General features: G+C 42.9%; 1 protein-coding gene across 1 annotated transcript in view; it reads right to left on the bottom strand.

Moving 5' to 3' along the window:
• Positions 1-20827, bottom strand: part of LOC115374068 (eukaryotic translation initiation factor 3 subunit H) — a 58919-nt gene that overhangs the window by 37682 nt on the left and 410 nt on the right. Inside the window, exon 2 of the mRNA XM_030072796.1 lies at positions 12569-12725. Within this exon, the coding sequence (XP_029928656.1) occupies positions 12569-12725 (157 nt within the window). The remainder of the gene's footprint in view (positions 1-12568; positions 12726-20827) is intronic.

Here is a 20827-nt window from a genome sequence, read left to right as displayed (position 1 = left end):
GATGTTCCAATGTCAATGCTGAAACGATATACTGTGCAGCCCTGTCTACAGCCCTACCTTTTGCTCTTCTGTGAAAGTTCAACAAACCAAAAGGTTAACTATAGCTTATAGAAGTCATTACTAATAAAATATGGTTGCCCTTTCAAACTACACATGGCAACTAAATGGCAGCAAGGATTTACAACACACTTGATATGAATTCATTAACTATCCTGACCTCGAGCGAAAGCAGAGCATTGTTCTGAGCAGCGAGAGCAAATGACAGACATAATGACATGATGCACATTTCTTAGGCACAGCAAAACACATTTATTTACATCAATTACTTAATGCTATACATTCATGCATTAACCAACTTTTTAGCTATTCAGTGGTGGTATTCAGTGCTCCACAGATGAACCTATGTCTGCTAAACACTGCACTGAATAATGTATCGTAATGATGTAATGTTAATGTTTTCAATTGCGGAGTTGCCGACTGATGATAATAATTTTAATTAAATAATGCTGGTAACTCTGCTGCCCTGCTATGGGCAACAAACACAATCAACAGTACACATTCAGCTGCTGACTGTGTTTTTTTTTTTTCTTGACTAAAAAACAAATGAAGATATTATGCTATCTGGTGTAGATCTGACACATACAACTGTGACATGGCTTGCTTCAAAAGTTTGTAATTTTCAACTAGAACACCTTTGGGCCGACCTGTTTCTGGATTCAGATTATTTAATTAATCTGTTTTTGACAGGGTTGGGTTTTGAGCCGTGGTAGAGACTTATTTGGGCTGGGGCAAATCTATTTGGCAGGCCAATCCTCCAACCCCCACCCCAACACACACACACACACATTACATGTGACTGCAGGCATACTGCGGGTTGGATACTGCTGTCAGATCCAGGCACTGATTTCAAGCAGATTCTATCGTTCTCCCTCTTAAAAAAGAAAGGACACACACACTTTATTCCTCTGTACTGTCAAGGTCAGCCGGCGTCTGTGCTAGAGAGCAGATAGCCTGCGCTCCTGTCACAGCATTCTGTCTGTCAACAGCAGTGATAAATGTGTGTGTTGTCGGGGAGTAAATGGTGGTATCGAGTTGTGGTCTGGTCCGTGGTGTCCGGAGAGGCGCGGGGCTAATTTTCAGCAGTGAGGCTATAATGGGAAGTGTGTATTTATTTGTGTGCGTCTCGGTGTGTGTGAGCGCGCCCGCCGCGGTCCATGTTCCACCTGGCACAGTGGATTAGGTGCAATTAATCTTAGTTAAGCAAGCCCTGCGGAGAGCTGCCTGCCTTACGCACACAGCAATACACACATACACACACACACACCTGACACAAGCAGGCACACACACTCAAGATGTACGACAGAGAGAGAGGAAGAGAGAGAGAGAGAGAGAAAACAGTGAAGCAGCTGCTTTGTGTGCATAACACACTGACTAGTTCACCATATGCACATCTGACAGGCCCGCTTGTCACAGGATTCTGTGTTTATAGAGGAAATGGGGAGATAATGTAGATGGGAAACGGTTTGTGTATCCGTTTCTTGTTTTGACAGGAAGATATAAGCCACCCCCTTGATCTCCCTGTCAATGAACATATGTACAGCATGTATGCCAGCAAAGGGTACAAAGTGCACAGCGTGTATGCACAGTACAGAGATTACTGTATTTCTGCGGCCCTGGCAATATATTGATATTCAGATTATATAAAAGCATGACTGGACAGGCTGTTTCTCAGTTTCCCAATTCATAAAAGCAAACCCTCACAAATTAAAAATCAGTGTGAGGTGCGGTGTGTTTCAAAGCCTCAGCGTGCAGCATGCTGTGTTAGCTGTATAACTGGCCGTGAAATGGTCTCCACCGCTCTCTCCGTCGTCTCCCTTCTGTTTTTCTTCTTTCTCACCATCTTGCTCCCCCTTTTGCTGTCTCTTCCCCTGCCCCAAACATCTCTCCCACAGCCTCCCACATGTTCTCCATCTTTTTTGCCCCCCCTTCTTTCCCTTCCCAATCTTTTGCTCAGTTCCTCATTTCCCCTCATATCTCCGTCTCCTCCATCATCTCCCCACCCTCCACCTAAAACCTCCTTCCCTCTGTTGCTTCTCTCTCCATTTCTCTCATCCCTGCGATCTCTCTCCCTCGCCCTCTTATCTTCCACCCTCCCCCAACTTCCTTCAGCACACCTGGACTAGCAGCAGTCTGTGGTAATGCATTCTGACCCCCGCCCACCCCCACCAGCACACACAGACACACACACTCCCACATACACACTTTAACACGGGGCAGAATCATGATGAGACAAAGGAGCGGATGAATAAAACAGTGGAACTGATGGCACACTGATGGTGGTGGTGACGGCACCCGGGGGACCCGCGCTCTGATTTATAACGCCGAGCGAGCATTCAAAAGCAGCCCCGGTCCCAGCTCGCTGCTAACAGCCAACCTCAGATCTACACTAGCACACGTGAGAGAGAGAAAGGAGGGAGAGAAACTAATAAGTATGAGGGAAAGAGTAAGGAGAAGAGTGATTTTTTTTTAGGGGAGTTTTGACAAAGCAAAGATGTTTCTCCCTCCTCCCCTATCCAATGACATAACAGTAAACATGATCTCTTTTATGTTTATACATTTCCCTTTGAGATGGACTGCCAAGTGATTTCTAATTAGCCTCGCTGAGGGAGAGCAAGGAAAAAGGGAGGAAATCAATTTCCCATTCAGGACAGGTAGAGTGATCTATTGAAGGGCTTACCCCAGGGAAGACCTTATCAGTCAGGTGGTGAGGCGGCTTTTTAAAAACACACGTGTGTGCACACAGATACACACACTCATACACAAAGGCCTAACATGCATGCTTGATGCATACTGAACAGATATTGTATTTACAGCGAGGAGGAGAAAGATCGTGGCAGAGGCATTTTTAATCCCCCTGACTTCAATTAACCCACCGTGAAAATGGCTGCCACAGTCAACAATTAAAGCTCCGAAAACCAAAGACTAACCTTGCAGACCCGACTGGAGGAAAACGCTGATGTAATTGGCCTTAATCAGCTCCGTTTGTGTTTTCCCTGCCGCAGCCTTGCTTTGGTTTAAGATGCAGATTAAAGTTTTATAGGGTGGCATTCCACTGTTTTGGCGTGTTTTCCCCGACAGTCTTGCCAGTTACCTGGCTGATCATCCTCTGGCCAAACATCCCAGCTAAACACAAGCTGTACAAAATCTATCTAAAAAAGATTTACAAGCCTCAATCTGCATCATTTCTCTAGTGTACAATCCTGACAACACATTTCCTAGAAACTGCCGCAGGCCAGTGTGGTATTTCAAGTAGACAGTTTTTCTGTCAGCATCCAGTGGAGAGTTCAGTTTGGTTGGATGGTTGGTTAGTGCTGAAAAATTTCTCCCCGGCAAATTTCGTGGTGGTGTACAGCGCATGAGAAAAATAATTTTGTACCAACTGTATATGTTGTTAATTTAGCAATAGCACATTACTAAAAGGTATTACAGTTCTGATTCTGTGATCAACTTGGTAACTTTGAATCTTTACAATGTTCAGAAATAAATATACACCACTGCCTTGATATGTGTATCGGGGTAGTCCAGAACCTATGTTCATTTCAAGGCAGCATTTTAAAAGTGTTCCTTTCAGTTTTGCACCTTCAAATGATTGAATTTCTAAGTAAGCCTGGGCAATATTTACTTTTGACACATGACAATATTAACTCTCAAAGACTCGTCACAGACAACGTTAACACTGTTTTCGTCTCTGCCACAAGGTGGAAGCAGCGAGCGTTAATGCACAGGATTACGTGAATTCAAGTACTAAATATTTTGTCAAAAAATGGCTTATGCAGCTCATGCAACATTACAGACACACAGATAGGAACGCTACACAAGGACTGCTTTTTTTTTTATAGAAACACTCATTTTATTCACAACAAAAATAATGATCGTAATGTGACAATGGAGCACTGGTTGGGAACCTCACCAGCTATTTCTGGCTCTTTCCCAGAAATGATATGGCTCCTGACAGGAACCTAGTCTCATAAAGAGCACAAAGTAAACAGCAAAATTACAACTATTGTCTCTTTTCTCTCTCTCACTCCCACACACCCACACCGACTTGCCCCGTCCCCCTCTCCCTCCCTTTCCCTGTGTGTGTCTGCTCTGTTGACTTTCCTCATCAACAGTGTTATATAAACAAGGCCAAAACACGCAACACACATCTTGGATTTTTTCAGCCATGATTTTGTTGTCACAAAACCCCAATTATTTGCCGTAAAAACTGCAAAGCCAGCAGCCCTGCTGTGGTCAGCGGGACGCTGCTTGATGTTGAGTTATCTAAACGTGATAACTAACAACACGTCCTTTTCCTCACTTGAAAGAAGCTAAGCATTCAAGCTGGACTTGGTGCCATGAAGGAACCAAATTATGATACCCAGCCCTTCGAATATCAAGTTTAAGAAGTATGTGTGTGGTTTTCCCTTCCTCAAAATCAGCCAATTCCTTCAAGTTGACATGTGCTCTCGTCTGGCCCACACTCACACTTGTTGTAAAAGTCAGTAAAGTTCTACATTTATGATTATATAAGAACTACATAAATGGCACACAGTTATCTTTGATCTAATAATGTAATATTTGTCATACACAACAGAGTATTTAATCCATTTACATAGACACAAAGTCATTTTTGACTTTGACTAATCAATTTCCCTCAAACCTCTGACAAAATGAGTAAGAGAAAGACCACTGAGCCAACTGTTTTTAAGTTTGTATAATCTCCTGGGGAACCTGACAGACTGCATCTTCAGTCATCACAGTCATGTCTTTGCAAACTATTATAAATGATGCAATGCTGTTAAGCTATTACACAAATGACTAAAATATTAGTGATGATCAAAAGTATTTCCAGCAGGCCACATTAGTAATATACATTTTCACATGTGGATGTAAAGTGGTAGATTTACATTTTCGTGATGCAGTGCTGCTCTAGCCAAGCTTCAAACACTCACAAGCATGATGTTCCTTTTATCTTTTTTTTTTTTTTTTTTTTTTATTTTGTTCTTGCATTGGAACCAAGATGAAGCTATAGTGTCCCACTGGATTACCATCACTATTACATGTTATTACAATAAAGGCAACACTGACTTTTACCATGTGGAATGCAGCCATTAAAATGAATTCATACACAAAAAAAAAAACGACACTGAGCCTATTTTTATCAAGGCGGCACAGGAAACGACCAGAGGCTATTTTACTACTGAGGAGCATGGGCACAAGTTAGCTCTTGACCTAGCAATGTTCAGACTTGCGCTGAGTCCATTTCTCTTCTGGGTCTCCTTTATATCACAATGAGCGAGCTAGCTAGCTTATAAATGATGAAGCCTTCTGCGGCAGAGCAAAAAAGGGGGCGTAAAGAAAGGAAGGTAAGGGAAGAGATAAAGAAGGCAAGGAGACTGCAATCCTCTAAAATCTCAGGAGAAGGAGAATATTCAGTGGAGGTGTCAAGGACCATTAATAAATCAGGCTGTTTAAGTGAGCGATGGAGAAGGGCCAGAAGAGTCTGTGGCTCAAGACTCAGCTTTTCCTGCCAGCCCCTCTTTCTCTGTTTCCCTTCTGAACAGACACACAAACAACCTCCAAAAGTAGGTTTCAGGAAGAATCTCTGGTGATGATTGAGAAGTCTCCTCAAATATGTCCGCTGTCAAAACAAATCACCTGCCAGAGACCCGGGTCAAACACAGGGAAGGCGAGTGAATTCACACCAAGGTGCACTTAATTGAGCCTTGCCGACGTGCCAAAAGGAGCTAGCGTAATTAGATCAATTTGAAGTTCAGGGGTTCAAGCGCCTCTGGTCCAGGTGTGGCACCTGTCACCCTGAGGTATAAATTAACCACCAGGCAGGGGAGATTTGCTTCACTTCTGATTTCACATTGAATTCCATTCCCATGAACACAGCCTCTTGCATACTGCCAATATAGCTCCAGGCATTTTGAAGTGGGCCCTCTCCTATTACGTTGAAAAGTATCGCTATGTTGTGTCTCAAAAGAGACACAAGACACCTGAACATGTCATATATTACATTTTTAAGAATGTAATGTCCATAAAAACATCTCAGGGTCAACAGCGAAAAGCCAGTCAAGTGTGGTTGACGAGTTGGCCTGTCATGTAACCAGCTATACTTCCCTTACAAGGCGACATTAAATTAGTCATATTGTCCAATCATATTTACTCCAACATGTGTAGCTAATTGGTTTCTAAGAAATTCAAACAGTAGCAACAGGAGTGAGATTAAAAAAAAAAAGAGACATCAAACTTAAAGAGGATGCCAATTAGCAAAACCAACCACCTTGTTAATGATTACAAGTTGTTTCTACATCAAAAGTCACTTTGCATGGTCTTGTTTCGGCCAGAAAAGTTCTACCCTTGTTATATGTTTGTCATGTTGCACGCCCGAATGCCATGTTCCTTAGCCAGGGAAAGACTGTAATATGTTTACTGGGCCTACCGACAAAAACACATCTCTAATTGCTAAATTAGGACACATCTCAAAAGAAGCCTCCTCAAAACTTGCTCGTCTCACCAATGTGACAACTGTTCCCAACTTCAGGGCCAATTTGAAGCACGACGCGAGCCCAGACGAGGGCCTGGCGGCTGCTGCCACCTGTGTCGACCACAGAGCGACTGGCATGGCATGAGGCAGCAGAATGGCCAGAAGGAAAGGCGAAGCAGCAAAAAGGCAACTTTTCTTCTGACAAAAAAAAACAAAAAACATATGCATTCTTTAATGCATCTTGTATTAAGTAAACAAATGATACCATGCCTACACCATGATTTTTAAGTAATTTTGGTCTCTAGTCCTAAATTATATATGCTGCTACATTAAAACACTTTACTAAACCACTAAAAGCTAATTGCTGCCTCAATCTGAAGAGGAAAGGGAGCAAATTTTTCTTTTGCGAGTGTCAGTGTGGCTACCTTCCTTCCAACGGGGGTATTCCCCTGAAGCAGTGACACAGTAATTACTCCAAATATTCTTTTCTCTTGGCATGCCACCACTGCGGTACCCCTTTTCCCAAAAAGAAAACTATTTCTGGCCGTTTTAGTGCATAAATTTCATAAAATTAGCAGTTCATTTCCGGGACATAATTATCCCAACAGGACATTTGTTGGGTTCTTACATCATCCCTCTCTCCAACAGTATATTGCCTAATTAATCCTCCTATGGTTGTGGCTGGGAGGGAGGATGACAGAGAGAAAGGGTGTAGGGTTGTGGGAAGAGGGAAGCGGGAAACTGAAAAGGGAAGAGGAGCGTGAGGAGGGAAGGTAGTGATGGAGGGAGGCAAGGCGGGAGGCTGCCAGACGTGGACATGAGCGTGGAGGAGCGGACATGCAGTGAGGTAGGGAAGGACAGTGGGACGGGAGGAAGGAGGGGGGCTAGTGGAGGGTGAAGGGAAAGAAAGGATCCAATTTTCTTCTACCTTCAGGATACCTCATCCACCTCCTGAAGTCGGGAGACAAGGGTTGAATATAAACTGCATGTCCTCAAAAGTACAACGGCCAGTTCGATTCAAGTCCCCGTGACAAGTCAAACAGGGCTTCCCATCACGCGTTTGTAAGCCTGCGATTCGAACCAAGACACAGTTTATCAGCTGTTTAACTAACTAGTGGTAACCATGTGGATAGTGCACCCTCACTTTGAGCCTTCTCCTATTTTCAATTTTTTATCTAAGTGCACAACATTACATAAATATTTGGTACCACTGTCAAACTGTGATTATGGGTGCTTTAATGATGCACTAACTCAATATCATATTGCTAGTCACAGGAAAGAATACTGTTTCTCATATCATGTTTTTTTCTTTCATATATTTATGTGAAAGGCAGATAAATTTAGCCCCTTCTGGATTCCTATCATTGTGAATGAAATAGCAGTCAAGGATTTACGATCAATTACTAATAGACAAGGTCTGATGCAACTATCCCTCTGTACAATCTCTCTGGAGCAGAATGCCTCTCCGACGTATCACCACAACAAAAAGAGAGAGGACCAACGCACATTAACATGCTACCTGCAGGCTGCTGGGTAATAACAGCTGCTCTGCACATCTCTCTCCATACATTTTGTCAACGATACAAGGACAGAGCATGCAAGGACAGGGGAGATAGGAGAAGCTTGGGGTTCAGCCAAGGTTGTTTATCAGGGGCTGCTCCTACTGTCCTCCCTCACTACCTCTCCTTCTCTAGCTTTCTCTTGCTCACGTTGGTCACATTTGCTGGCACAAACTGGTCTGTCCTGCAAGCGCAGCTCCACACTGGCACCTGTTGATGAAAATGCTGCATAGCACACATACACACACACACACACACACACACACACACTCACACACCTCTCCATCCTGTCCATCTCTCCTCCGAAAGTAAATTGAAGGAGTAATTGTGAGGCAAGGCGCCTCAAGGAGGCAAGGTATACATACAAACACACACACACACACACACACACAGAGAAACACAGGTACAGGCAAATACAAAAACACACAGGCAAACTCACAGAGAGCTTCATATACACACAGCACCAAAACACACGCACACAGGTAAATATATATGGCGAGGGGCATGCACACATAAACAAGCATGCATGCGTGCAACACTCCTCAAAGCCCATATGTGTCCAGGCCGCCTGACTGGCTGTGTCGTGAGCACATGCAGGTCCGCTGGGTCCTCGTCCAAGACCTGAATCTGAAGCCTCATCTCATTCATATCACAGCTTGGCTCTCGCACTTTTGAAGAATATCAATTTGCAGATTATGCAGAGGGAGCGCTGTCACTGAATATGCACTCATCCCCTCTGAAAGATGGTGTGTGTGTGTGTGTGTGTGTGTGTGTTGGGGGTGGGGGATGGGGGGTGGTGGGGGCTGAGACCCGCATGAGCTGCCAACTGCAATGTCTGTGACAGTGGCTCCAGCGGACAAAGAGGAGACTGCGTTTTCATCTCTGAACTTTTGTGGTCTTAAGTTGGGGAATGGTCACAGTTTCACTGATCAGGGATCAGTGCCGCATCTTAGCCATTAAAGAACAACCAGCGTTGCAGCTATCGCCAGTGAATAACAGATGCAATTAGTTGGTAGAAGGTAAGAGAGAGATAAGAGTGGTCTGATTGGTCAGCTGTGCTGTGTGTGTGTAAAAAAACAAGCTCAGGTTTGAAAGCCTTGCAAAACAAGTGGGGAAATGCAGGCATAAATCTACCTTAAAAAACGATTTGTTCCAATAATGTCACCTTGTCAAATCATTACCTTACCAGGACTGTGATTTAAAAGCAAAGTCGTTGTGCGTGACATGAGTTCGTTTCCACAAAATAAACGGAGTCATGCGACAGCTAAGAGAGCCCATTCTGAGGCACTATTTTCTATTTAATGTGGACCTGATTTCAATATCCACATATAAATGCCATGAACGACCCCCAGCACGGTATTTTCTGTCTCTCGATTTCCATTTTGAATTTAGGCCCATATTGAGAGGCAAACTAAGAGCAGGCCTATGTCAGCCATAGCAGCCATGACAGAAATGAATCTATTGCACATCTACAGGGTTGCCAAGGATTCATGGAAGCCTCAGTGCTAACTTAAAGAATGTGATTGATGGCAAATTCAGCACAGCAAGAGTCAACACCATAACAAATCACAACACACACACACACACACACACACACACACACACACACACACACACACACACACACACACACACACACACACACACACACACACACACACACACACACACACACACACACACACACACACACACACACAGCAAGCCATTTCCTGACACTGACAACCTTTAGCCACCTTTGGCGCCTGTGTATCCAGCAGAATTTTAGAAAGTTGCTTGTTAGTGGTGGAGGCCTGTTAGAGCAGTATTTCCTCCTCTCTCTCTACCCATCCTTCCGTTGCTCAGACTGACTCGGTAGTGGTTTTGTCAGCTGCTGGGCCGCTAACAAGATGTGGGTAAAAAAATGAAACCAAGGTTTGATAGGTGGAGGGCTGAGGTCAGGGGCCATGGCAATCTTTGATACAAAAAGCTGACGGTGGGCAGGAGAGGGGGGGAGTAGTATGTGCGCAGATAACAAAAAAATCAAAAACCGCCTCACATTCACACACACCGCCTGCAAGCAGCACTAACAGTGGAGCCATTCCATCTCTGCACTGCTGCCCCCACACATCAACCCCCACACTGACAGCGCAGGTCGCCCAGCAGCTAGTTAGCTTAGTTAAATGTCGATGTTGTCCTCATGGCATGCCTGGGACATCTTTCTCTCTCTCTCTATCTCTGTCTCTCTCTCTCATTTTTAGACACAAAAAAATATAGAGGCATAGTGGGTTGCTGTACCCTGTCTGTAACCCTTATTAGTCTGTTATCTTCTCTTATGTTTGTGGCTTCTTGGGTGTGCTGTGAAAGGGGATAGCAGCTAGAAATCTGCAGCCCCTCCACCACATCCACCCACGCCCCCCAAAAATACTGCAGTCACATGAACTACATCTGCATGAACTATGGGACCTGTGGCTCAGGAGGTTGTCTGGTAATCAGAGCGTTCCTGGCTTGATCACTGGCCTCTCCACAGAGTGTGTCAAGTGTTCAGCAAGACACTGAACCCCCTAAGTAGCTGATGGGCAGCTTGGCACCTTGCATGGCAGCCTCTGCCATCAGTGTGTGTGTGTGTGTGTGTGTGTGTGTGTGTGTGTGTGAGTGAGTGAGTGAGCGAGTGAATGGGATGATGTGAGGCAAACACGGTAAAGTGCTTCGAGTGGTTGGTAGCCAAGAAAAGCACAATAGAAATGAACTCCATGTAACTAGCACACATGTTCCTAAATGCTTTCTGTAGAATTTTTGTGTAGACGCTGACACGCTGGGCGTGATTTTTATTCTGAGACACATGTTCACTCATACTCAGAGATTTGTTCTCACAGCTTTTGCATTAAAGCCCAGCTTTTACTTGAATACCTATAACATATGTGTAAGGATAGCCAAAGAAAATGGGGTTCTCCATCAGTTTACAATGGGAGCACCTGCAATGTTAAAAATGGCAGCTAAGACACACTATCAGCCAATCACATGTTCAGATTCTGTGCACAACTTTGATATTTTCAACAGCTCAACGACTTAGCATTTTTGACATGAATCTTTATGGCTTGACGTGTCTTTTTATAGTTATCATGGCAGAGTGCTGTAATCCTGCTGTTTCTTGGGGCTGTGGATAGTGCATGCGTACGAGTCTCAGTGAGCGGAAAAATATTGTTTTTCTACTTCACAAATGCCCCCTCAGAACAAAATTTTATGACTCTACATTGTATACAATTCAACACCGCCACTAAATATGAAAAGCAATGAAAACACATATGACAGACCATTAGATGTAGACAACTCCTCATTCAAAGACATAGCGGTCTGGTCACAGAACCTGAACAGCATAGAATGGTTACTGACCAGTTTATCCTGGTAACGTCTCTAAATAAGGGGCTGATACAGAATAAAATGGTAATTGTGATTAGTTGCTATGGTGACAATGCCCCTCAGTAGGGCCGTAAAGTGTGTCACAGTAGCTTGAGAACGGATATGTTGTTCTGTGGCTGCTGGCTGAAAACAGCAATCAGCATTAGTAGTTACCACCAACTGGTCCAACAATCCTCCATTCCCCTCCAGCAGCGAGGCAACAGAGATAGTGCCCAAGACGCCTCTCCATGCTCCACACTCCACTACTACTCATTCGGTTGTTGCTGTAAAACCTCTCACCTTAGTGAGTCAGTAACTTGCCGCAAGTAAGTTTCAACAAAGTTGGCCCGGTACAACAGCCATGGATCCTTGCAATGGCAGGAATACGCATGAAAATGGCCACCAATCCAGCCATCCTGCTATGTTAAATGGGAAGGTCCGTCTACTCCATTCAAGTTTTGTGGGTCTGGTCTTGTTGGGTGCAATACTACTGCCAGAGTGTGCCATCTGCTTCATTTTTAACGTCTTTGAAGTTGCGCCTGAAATTAAATTTTCAGATTACCTGCCAGGGGCTGGTAAACTTAAAAAAAAAAAAAAAAAAAAAAAAAAAAAAAAAAAAAAACTGTAGAGCAATTTTAAAAGGTTAAAATAATGTACATTTTTCACAGGAAATATGTCATCCTAACCACAGTGACTTAATTTAAAACTTGCTCACTCACTTATGCAATGGAATAAGTTTGGAATTCATCATGAAGTGCAGCAGAACTGAAATTACAAGGGAGCATTTTGAAGCCCAAATTCCAAGTTTGAGAAAAGAAAAAGGCCAAAGACTGTATAGAACTGACGTATTGAAATGCTAAGGTGTCAAAAAAGTTAGCAGACATCGCAGCAGTTATTGATTTATTTGGCAAAAGCCCAAGGCACATGTTCTTTTGAGACCTTCTTTAATGTAATCTTTTGGAGGTTTTGTGTATACATTGCGTAGGGGGAGGCGGGTCAATGAGGCCAGACAATGATTTTAAACTGCATTTGCATTTTTGCAACTGCGGGCGAGGCCCAGCAGAAGAAATGGAAAGGAAGCAGTGCTCTCAGTTACCTTCATCGAAGTCTGCATCATCCTCGGTGTGCTGGGGGAAGGGGAAGCAGTTCGTGATTTCCAGCCGGTCCTCCACCACCAGGCCCAGCAGGACGCCCTGAACCACCTCGCTGCCCTGGCCCTCCTCCTGGTAGTGCTTGATGATCTTCAGCACCACCTGAAAAAACAGCAAGTGCAACTTAAAAGGGATACTGAACTTCTACAGAAAAGAGCTGCAGGATAGTATTCAGTCTCTCCATTATGATTTCATTTCCAGTGCCAGAGATAATTTATTTCCCTCACTTGTCGTTTATGCATTTTGTGGTTGTTATCCCATTTCCCGCTCTGTTGTATTTTATCATCCTTTAATTTCTGTTAACCAATTCAGTTGTGTCTTTGTATGTCATGCTGATTTGTGCTCATTTTTTGTTTGCATTAGGGGTTTGTTGTTTGAGGGTTTTTTTTTTTTTTTACCCCCCTTGGGTTTTTTAAATCTCTCCTGCTGCACAGATTTGTGTTTTTCCCCCTCTTCGTGCCGTTTTTCATCTCATTGTGTTTTATCACAGTACAAATAAATTAACCAATTTAATTAACACCACTGGGAAAAAATCCTGCCAAAAACTTTACAGTGGCTTTTCCGGTGCATCACTCTGTGTATTAACCTATGGAAAAGTGTTCTAAGAAATCAACGAGATTGTTTTTGTAGTTGATGAAATGAAAACACTGATGAGATAACATCCTTGCAAACATTTCGCATGAGGAAACTTTTCATAAGTTTTTGCACTGACAGTATAACTTCTTTTATATATTATGCAGCTTTTAATTAAGTGGAATAAAGTGTTAAACTATCCTCGAAAATCAAAATAATCATGGGTAAAAGTTACTGATTACATTTACTCAAAATACAGTAATATAGTAGCTTTTGTGTAATTGTATTTAGTAGTTTTAAAAGTCAGTAATTTTACTTTTACTTAAGTACCCTTTCGCTGAAGTATTGCACTCAGCTACATCTTAATCTATTACATTACAACATCTATTACAGAGTACAGATTCTACGTGCTTTTTGAAAGCATCAGGAACTAGACCTTCATAAATTGGAAGATTGTGGAGTAATCTGTCTTTACTTTTCAGGTGGATTTTTTTTTTTAATTTCCAAATTTCCAATTAAAAGAATCTAGTAACTCACTTGCATTTCAAGTGAGTTACTTTTTACTGTTACTTCAGTAGATTTTTACAGCAGTGCTTCTATTTCTACTTCAGTAAAATATCATCACAGTAACAATACTTCCACTTGGGGAGCAATTTGTAGTACTCTTTCCACTACTGACAATAATATAGCAATAGTGTTAGTATTTGCTAGTTTGAATAATCATTTTTATCTTAGAAATGTGCACTGCCTGTGATGGGACCGCACATAGGGACCGTACAAAACGATATCAAAAGCGATATCTTTTTGTTCAGCATTGTTGTTTCACCACTGTAAAAAATGATGAGTAAATTCAGTAGACAGTGGACTACATCTACAAAAAAACAAACAGATATATACACTACTCACAAAAAGTTAGGGATATTCGGCTTTCGGGGGAAATTTCAGGATGAACCTAAAATGCATTATAACCTTTACAGGTGAACTTAATGTGACCTTCTGTAAACTTTTGAATGCACATGTCCAACTGTTCAATGTTTCAGTACTTTTTGCACAAGTTGCTGTTCTCTAACAAGGAGTTTAACGGCAAAATTCACATCAGGTGTTTGATGCTCCAGCTCATCGAGGTCGTATCATTAGGGAACGGCTGCTGGAGACTGGGGTACCTCAAATGGAGTGGCCTGCACTTTCTCAGACCTGAATCCCATAGAAAACCCCTGCGTCTAGCGTCCAGGTGACATGATGTGTGACAGTAGCTGCGTCTCGTGCATGTTTACCGGCAGGTGACATGCAGGCTCTGCATGCACAGCCACCAGTTCACTATGTAATCTGATCAGCTGATCAAACAGTCAAAATAAGCAGTGCAGCAACAAACTCCATGTATCCAAAACAACATTAAATGAGACTAAACCTTGAGAACCTCGCGAGTGGTTCTTTTATATCAAGCAGCAAAAAAAGTTGTAGCATGACCTGTTTGAGTTGATTTGCTTAACTTGACATCACAAGTCCTGCAATGTGACTACTGCATATGTACACATCATGATGTTGATGCTGAAAAGATATATTGCACAGCCTTACATCATACCTTGACAGTCTTACAGTGTCATTCAAGCCTTCTCTTTGCTTGTCGCTCCCTAATTTCCAGTAGTTAAATGGCCAAAAAGCCCTTTTTGTGAACATGAGACATGGGACCCTGAGAGAGGCTGTGATTCTGCAGTAAGCACCACCTGCAGGCTCTGACAATCTCGCATCACTGATCCCGACTGTGTCCGAAAGGCCACAGAGTATTCAGCGCAGCTTAGTGATTTACACTGAGGTGTATGGACTGTGACTGTGTCTGGATGGGGCGACGCATGCCAGGAATTAAACCTGAGTCTGCTGAGCCACTGAGGACACAGTTCAGAAAAATCCTCTCCTCCTGAGGTGAGGGAGTATATTTTAACTTGTATTCTGATGTTTTACATTGCAAGGCTACCTCTTTACAGAATCGTCATGCATCTTTGCCTACACTGAAATTTTAATGCCAGATATATTTATTTAAAAAAAAAAAAAAAAAGCCAATAGGAAAAACCCTCTGCATGTGAAAGGTCTAATGCTCTGTTACTGACAACTACAGACAGCACAGAAAGGCTACAGCTTTCTCTTACAAGCATACATACAACAATCTAAAAGGCCGACACATATACACTGACCGGCACACCAAGAAAAAGAAAAATGTCAAGCCAGACAGTAAAGAACAACGCGGGGTGTCTGAATGAACAGGAATAGGAAAAGGAGCTGAAAGCATGGTATGGAGAGAGAGCGCATAAATCACGCTGATAACAGTGTGGGCAGGTCACAGCCAGAGGCATTAATAACACACACAAACACAGACAGAGACACACACACGGGAGCGGGGTGGCAGTCTCGGAGCCATGTTCAACAACAAAACACTCATCACCGGCCAAAGGGAGCCCTTACTGGTCTCGCTCACACACTCTCCCTCTCCCTCTCTCACACTCACACACATACACACACATGCATATACACACAGGCACCTGTTCAGAGAGGAGATGATTTATTTCCAAAGAGCGCTGGACCTGTCATGCAACAAGTAAAAAGCTAGGGGTAGAGAAGAGAGATGATATGGGGTTGGAGTGTGGAGCCAAACAAATCTCATTCCCTGCCTGGCTCGCCTCCTCTGACTGAGAGGGTAGTAAAGGTCTGAACAATAGGTCAGAGGGGGGAGATGGATGGAGAGAGAGCAGGCGAAGAGTGAGAAAATGTAAGAGTGAGCGGGAATTTGATGCAGAGGAGGAGGAGGAGGGCGCGTACCTGAGGGGGACGGTGAGAGAGAGCTGGGCGAGAGACAGCACAGGGTGAGAGAACAGGAAGGGTTAGAAGTTGAGGTGGAGGGAGAGACAGAAATAGAGAAGGAGAGAGAGAAACTAGGATCAGCGAGAGAAAAAGAGCAAAGAACTGACGAAGGAGAGCGGGAACGGGAGCAGACGAGGGCGAGGAGGGGTGCAAAGGTGAGTGAACGAGAGCGAGTGAGAGACAGATGCGCCCAGACGGGGGAGGGGACGGGAGAGCAGAGGAGGTAACGGACTGAAAGTCATCAGGAGCGGCACTGCTGGCCACTTTTCAAAGCCCCCCCGCGCTCTGCCTCCCTTTACCGCCAGCAAATGGCTTTTCCATTCTCCCTGTATCAGCGAGGTCAGATAGCACAGGTACACAATGCTTTCAGCAATCTAACTGCTGGCAAGCTGCTCATCACATAGTAAAATACTGGCCACCTGGAGGGGGGGGGGGAAACTAGCCAAAAACAACTGGCAGTAAGGTCAAACAAACAGATAAAAGGAACTTAGCTTTTTAGAAAACTAAATCTACAGAAATGCTTTAATAGAAGGAAGATAGAGTGCAGGATGAGTCTGTGCTAAAAAGAAAAAGAAAGGGAGAGAAAACAACCAGAGGTTTCAGTGGATTTGTTGGGCTGGCTGCCCTGCGCTGAGTAAATGCCATCAGGTATTCGAAGCAAAGCCTGGAAAGCCGCAGGTCTTCATGTGCAAGCGGAAACACACACACACACACACACACCTGCATGAGCACAGACTCTAACGCTGTCTCGCCGACAACTCTCTCTCTCTCGCTCACACACTCTTTTTATCGATCCAGCTTACCAGCAGCCGGCCCAGTGAGCTCACCTCATGTGGAGAGACTCAAGATTGATATGTGGACAGCAAATTGTAAATCAACAGGCTTAAAATTGAATTGCACAAAATCAATTATGGCCCAAATCCCCTGTTGCCTGCCTTTAATTCTTATCATAAATTTTCTCTCACACACAAAAGAGGCTCATAAGCCCACCACAAAGGGGGCTCAAGTTATGAGAAAGTACAGAGAGGGAGAGATGATGCCATAATGGGTTTTCTTTTACGCTGCTGACGTGTAGATGAAATCTATACTGCACATTGGCTGTAATATACTTGACTGAGAGAAAACATTGGAGCGGAGTAATACGTCTCTTGGGCCAAGCTTGGAGCGAATGAACAGTAGACGCAGGAGGCTAAGAGGAAAGCACGGATGCTGGGTGTTGCTCCTGGAGACTGTTTATGTCCTCCAAGCCCAATACCGCTGAGAATTCTCACTTCATGACTGGGAATTGGTGTGGAGGGGTCAGTGCTGACTTGGAGACAACACAAGACAACTTAGCCAAGTGGAGAGGCCTCAGGGAACGAAGACTTGAGCATATGCTGCTGTTTCACCTGTTTTCATTTATATATTCATGGGTCAACAAACAACAACAAAAAATGGCCAGCACTGCAAAAAAAAAAAATGTTAAAGTGAAACGACCACTACAATTTTGACCACTTTACTCCGCTTGCCTTCCCTCAGGGCCCTCAAATTGCAAAGCCAAAATGTTCCTGCACCTTTTCCTCACATTATGGAGGCTGAATGAGGCCTGTGAGAGTGACTGACTTGCAACAAGGCTTCAAAATAAGTGACAAGTGCTTTTTTTTTCTTTCACTCATACAGGTACTTGTGTGATCTCGGTGAGTGTTTAATGCAACCCATTGCCGCGCAGCAACCCGCTCTCGTGGCAGCAGCACCACTTAAGCCTCTTCAAAAGCCAGGGAACAACCCAATTCTACAACACAGCAGCGGTTTTGCTGTTTGTGGGCAACCCTCCAGCTAAACCTCTGACAGACAGGTCATGACGCAACGCAAAGGCAACTGCTGCACATCAATGAATTCAGGTGAGGCGTGTTTTGTAACTCCACCTGAAATGCAGAGCTTTCCTTTCACTGCTCTGAATCCAAAAGAGAGTCACACGCAGAACAGGTGTGGACCGTGCCCAATTTAACTACTGCGATTAGGATGTTTGGCTGACAAAAGCTGCGAGTGTGAATAAAGAAATCTCATTTCAACTGTGCATAATACACAGTCAGGTGAAATATTTAGATGGGAAATTAGGGCCTGAGACTCTCCAGCAGCTTTAATGAGCGAGATAAAAGGAAGGCAGCAGCTGGCAAGTGAAGGTCCTGCTACTGTGTTTGAGCACACCAGGCAAATGAGCCGCCTTGTGTCCGGTGCATTTGGAACGGGGGTCGTCCCTGCATGACAGTGAAGAAAGTTTGTCCTCTGCTGTTCGTTCAAAGGTACTACAGCAGGAAAAAAAAATGAATACCAAGGTGGGCTGAAATTTAACTTTGCAATGATCCACAAAATCATTCCACTGCACAAAAGTGCAATGATCCATCCAATAAATGCACCTGAGATGTCAAGTGGAGACTACCTGAAAGCATCTGCCTCAATCACACACACTTTTCATGTGTAAACAGGATGAAGGCCAAATCTCTGGAGCCACAGTGACCTTGTATTTAGAAGCAAAAGTAAACAGATAGTTATGTTTTTCACAAAGGAATTTGTAGTTATCTAATAAGATATTTAAGCGGCATTTTTAGGCTAAATTCAGAATTGGGGGTATCTATTATCAGGCTCTTTCTTTTTATAGTTATTATTATTATTAGTTGTAGTAGCATTTTTAATCCACTTTCTCTCAGCCACATTTTGGCTGCTCATAAACTCAGCTACTTGGTTAAAGTGTGGTGGCAGTTTAATTGCTCCTCATAATCTCCTTCCAAGGTCTCAATTAGTGAGGACCACTTGTAACGATTTTGGAGTGCTGTTTGTCATAACAAATAACTAAATGGACCGTCTAATGAAAGCACCTTTGGTTATCTGACAAATCAATCGGTACAGGTATTTAGTGTTGCAGGGGAAGAGTAAAGAGGGAGACATGCACGTTAGCCATCTGACAAATCATTTATTTACCTTTATTACACAAACGCTGAGGGTTATGTGTTAAAACTAAACATTAATCTAAGAGGGGTGGATGGGTTTGCCTACAGGGATAAGTGAAGTAACACACTATTATAATTATGGCCTTGTAAACAAGCCAAAGATATCTTAAAAACTTACAATTGATATTCATGGGCTGTTTGACAGAAGGCCCATCAGATAAACCCTCTGTGAAACATATAGCTAGGTTATGTATGTTTAGTAATCAGTGAATCAGTATGTTAGCTAGGGACTGAACAATCAGTAAAAATATCGTTGAAATCACAACATGGCCAAGTACCATGTACCAATATCCAAATCACAGGAGCTGCAATTTTTGATACAGTTAAATGTCCTGGCTGACAAATTATATTTTCCAGGCGCAAGAAAGCATGTTTGTTTGGTCCAGAGCCCAGCAAAAACCACATCATCATCATCAGGGCTGGGACGACATGTTTATCTCCCAATGTGATACAATCATGATACTTGGCTGCCAATGTGATATGTGTTGCAGTTCTTAAGTATTATCATTCAATGTTACAATTTGTTTAATTACCCTCTACACTGTGGTTGTTAAGGTCCATAAAGCTGTGACTGACCTAGAGGTCACTATAGGTCATTTTATACAGTGATGTCAGCTTTCCAGTTAAAATCAATTTATGCAACTCCAAGACTGTTTAGGCCCCAGAATGCACAAATACACCATTTTAGAAAATTAAAAAAGTTTTTCCCTTGCCAACATTTAGCCAAAGTTTGGAGCAATATTTAGTCCCTTGACTGAAAACCTAACATGACATGTTTGGTACTAACAGATTCCATAAGGCTCTAGTACTATAAGACATCAGTATCTTTAAATTGATTCAGTAATTAAAAAAAAAGGATAAAAAAAGAAGAATCACGATACTAAAGTAAACCCAATTTTCCTCCCACTCCCTAATTATCATCATTTTATATGGATTTCAGTAAAAATTTGAATTAGGATACAATAAATATCATTCCTCCTGAAATGGTGTATCTCTCTCATGTCGATATGTTGCTATGATGATGTGGTACTGCTTAAGAAGACCATCGCCTTTGCTGCTATTCTCTGCCGGCCTCCACAAAGTTCTACTGTTGGCTCCTCTTTAAGCTGGACTGGTACAAATACTGCACTTTAGTTTCATTTGAAGGTATGTCAACAGAAAAGGCTTGTTCTGTAACCAAGAGCATGTTTTATTTGTACATGTGATTTTTTTTTTTTTTTTTAATTATTTTATAACGGACATTTGGTGCTTTATAATATTATTCTGTTGTTCTGACACCTGCTAAAAATGATAAGATTTGGGAATTTCTCATAAAGGACAAGTTTAAAAATATTTGTGTTCTCTGAATTATAGTTCTTAAAATGAAAATCAGAATCAGCTAAAAATTCGAAATAAGCAAGTCAGACTTGGAAAAAAATTGGATATCGGAATCGGCTTTAAAAAAAAAAAAAGAAAAAAAAAAACACTCGGTGCGTCTAAACAATTTTTTTTTTTTTTTTACCATATTGTTGAGCCATGGTGTTAGCAGGCAGTTGTAACACTGTGTGACAAACTAATTAAAAGTGACAAAGAGCGAGGGGAGACCTTATATTAACCTGTAACAGTAAATGAAATAGACAAAACAACATTATTATCTGAGTTGTGTTATTGTTCCGTTCGCCCACACCGCCTCAGTGCTGCTTATTTCACATTTAAACGCCCCGGGTAGCTAGCTGTGTGCTAACAAGCTAGCCGGTCAGTTAGCTGAAGTGTTTCAAACAGCCTGTACTCTTGGGGGTTGTCGACAGCAGT

The sequence above is a fragment of the Myripristis murdjan genome, chromosome 16 (genome assembly GCF_902150065.1).
Source record: "Myripristis murdjan chromosome 16, fMyrMur1.1, whole genome shotgun sequence".
Lineage (NCBI taxonomy): Eukaryota > Metazoa > Chordata > Actinopteri > Holocentriformes > Holocentridae > Myripristis > Myripristis murdjan.
The sequence above is the reverse complement of the archived record's forward strand: the minus strand, read 5'-3'. Positions and strand labels throughout refer to the sequence as shown.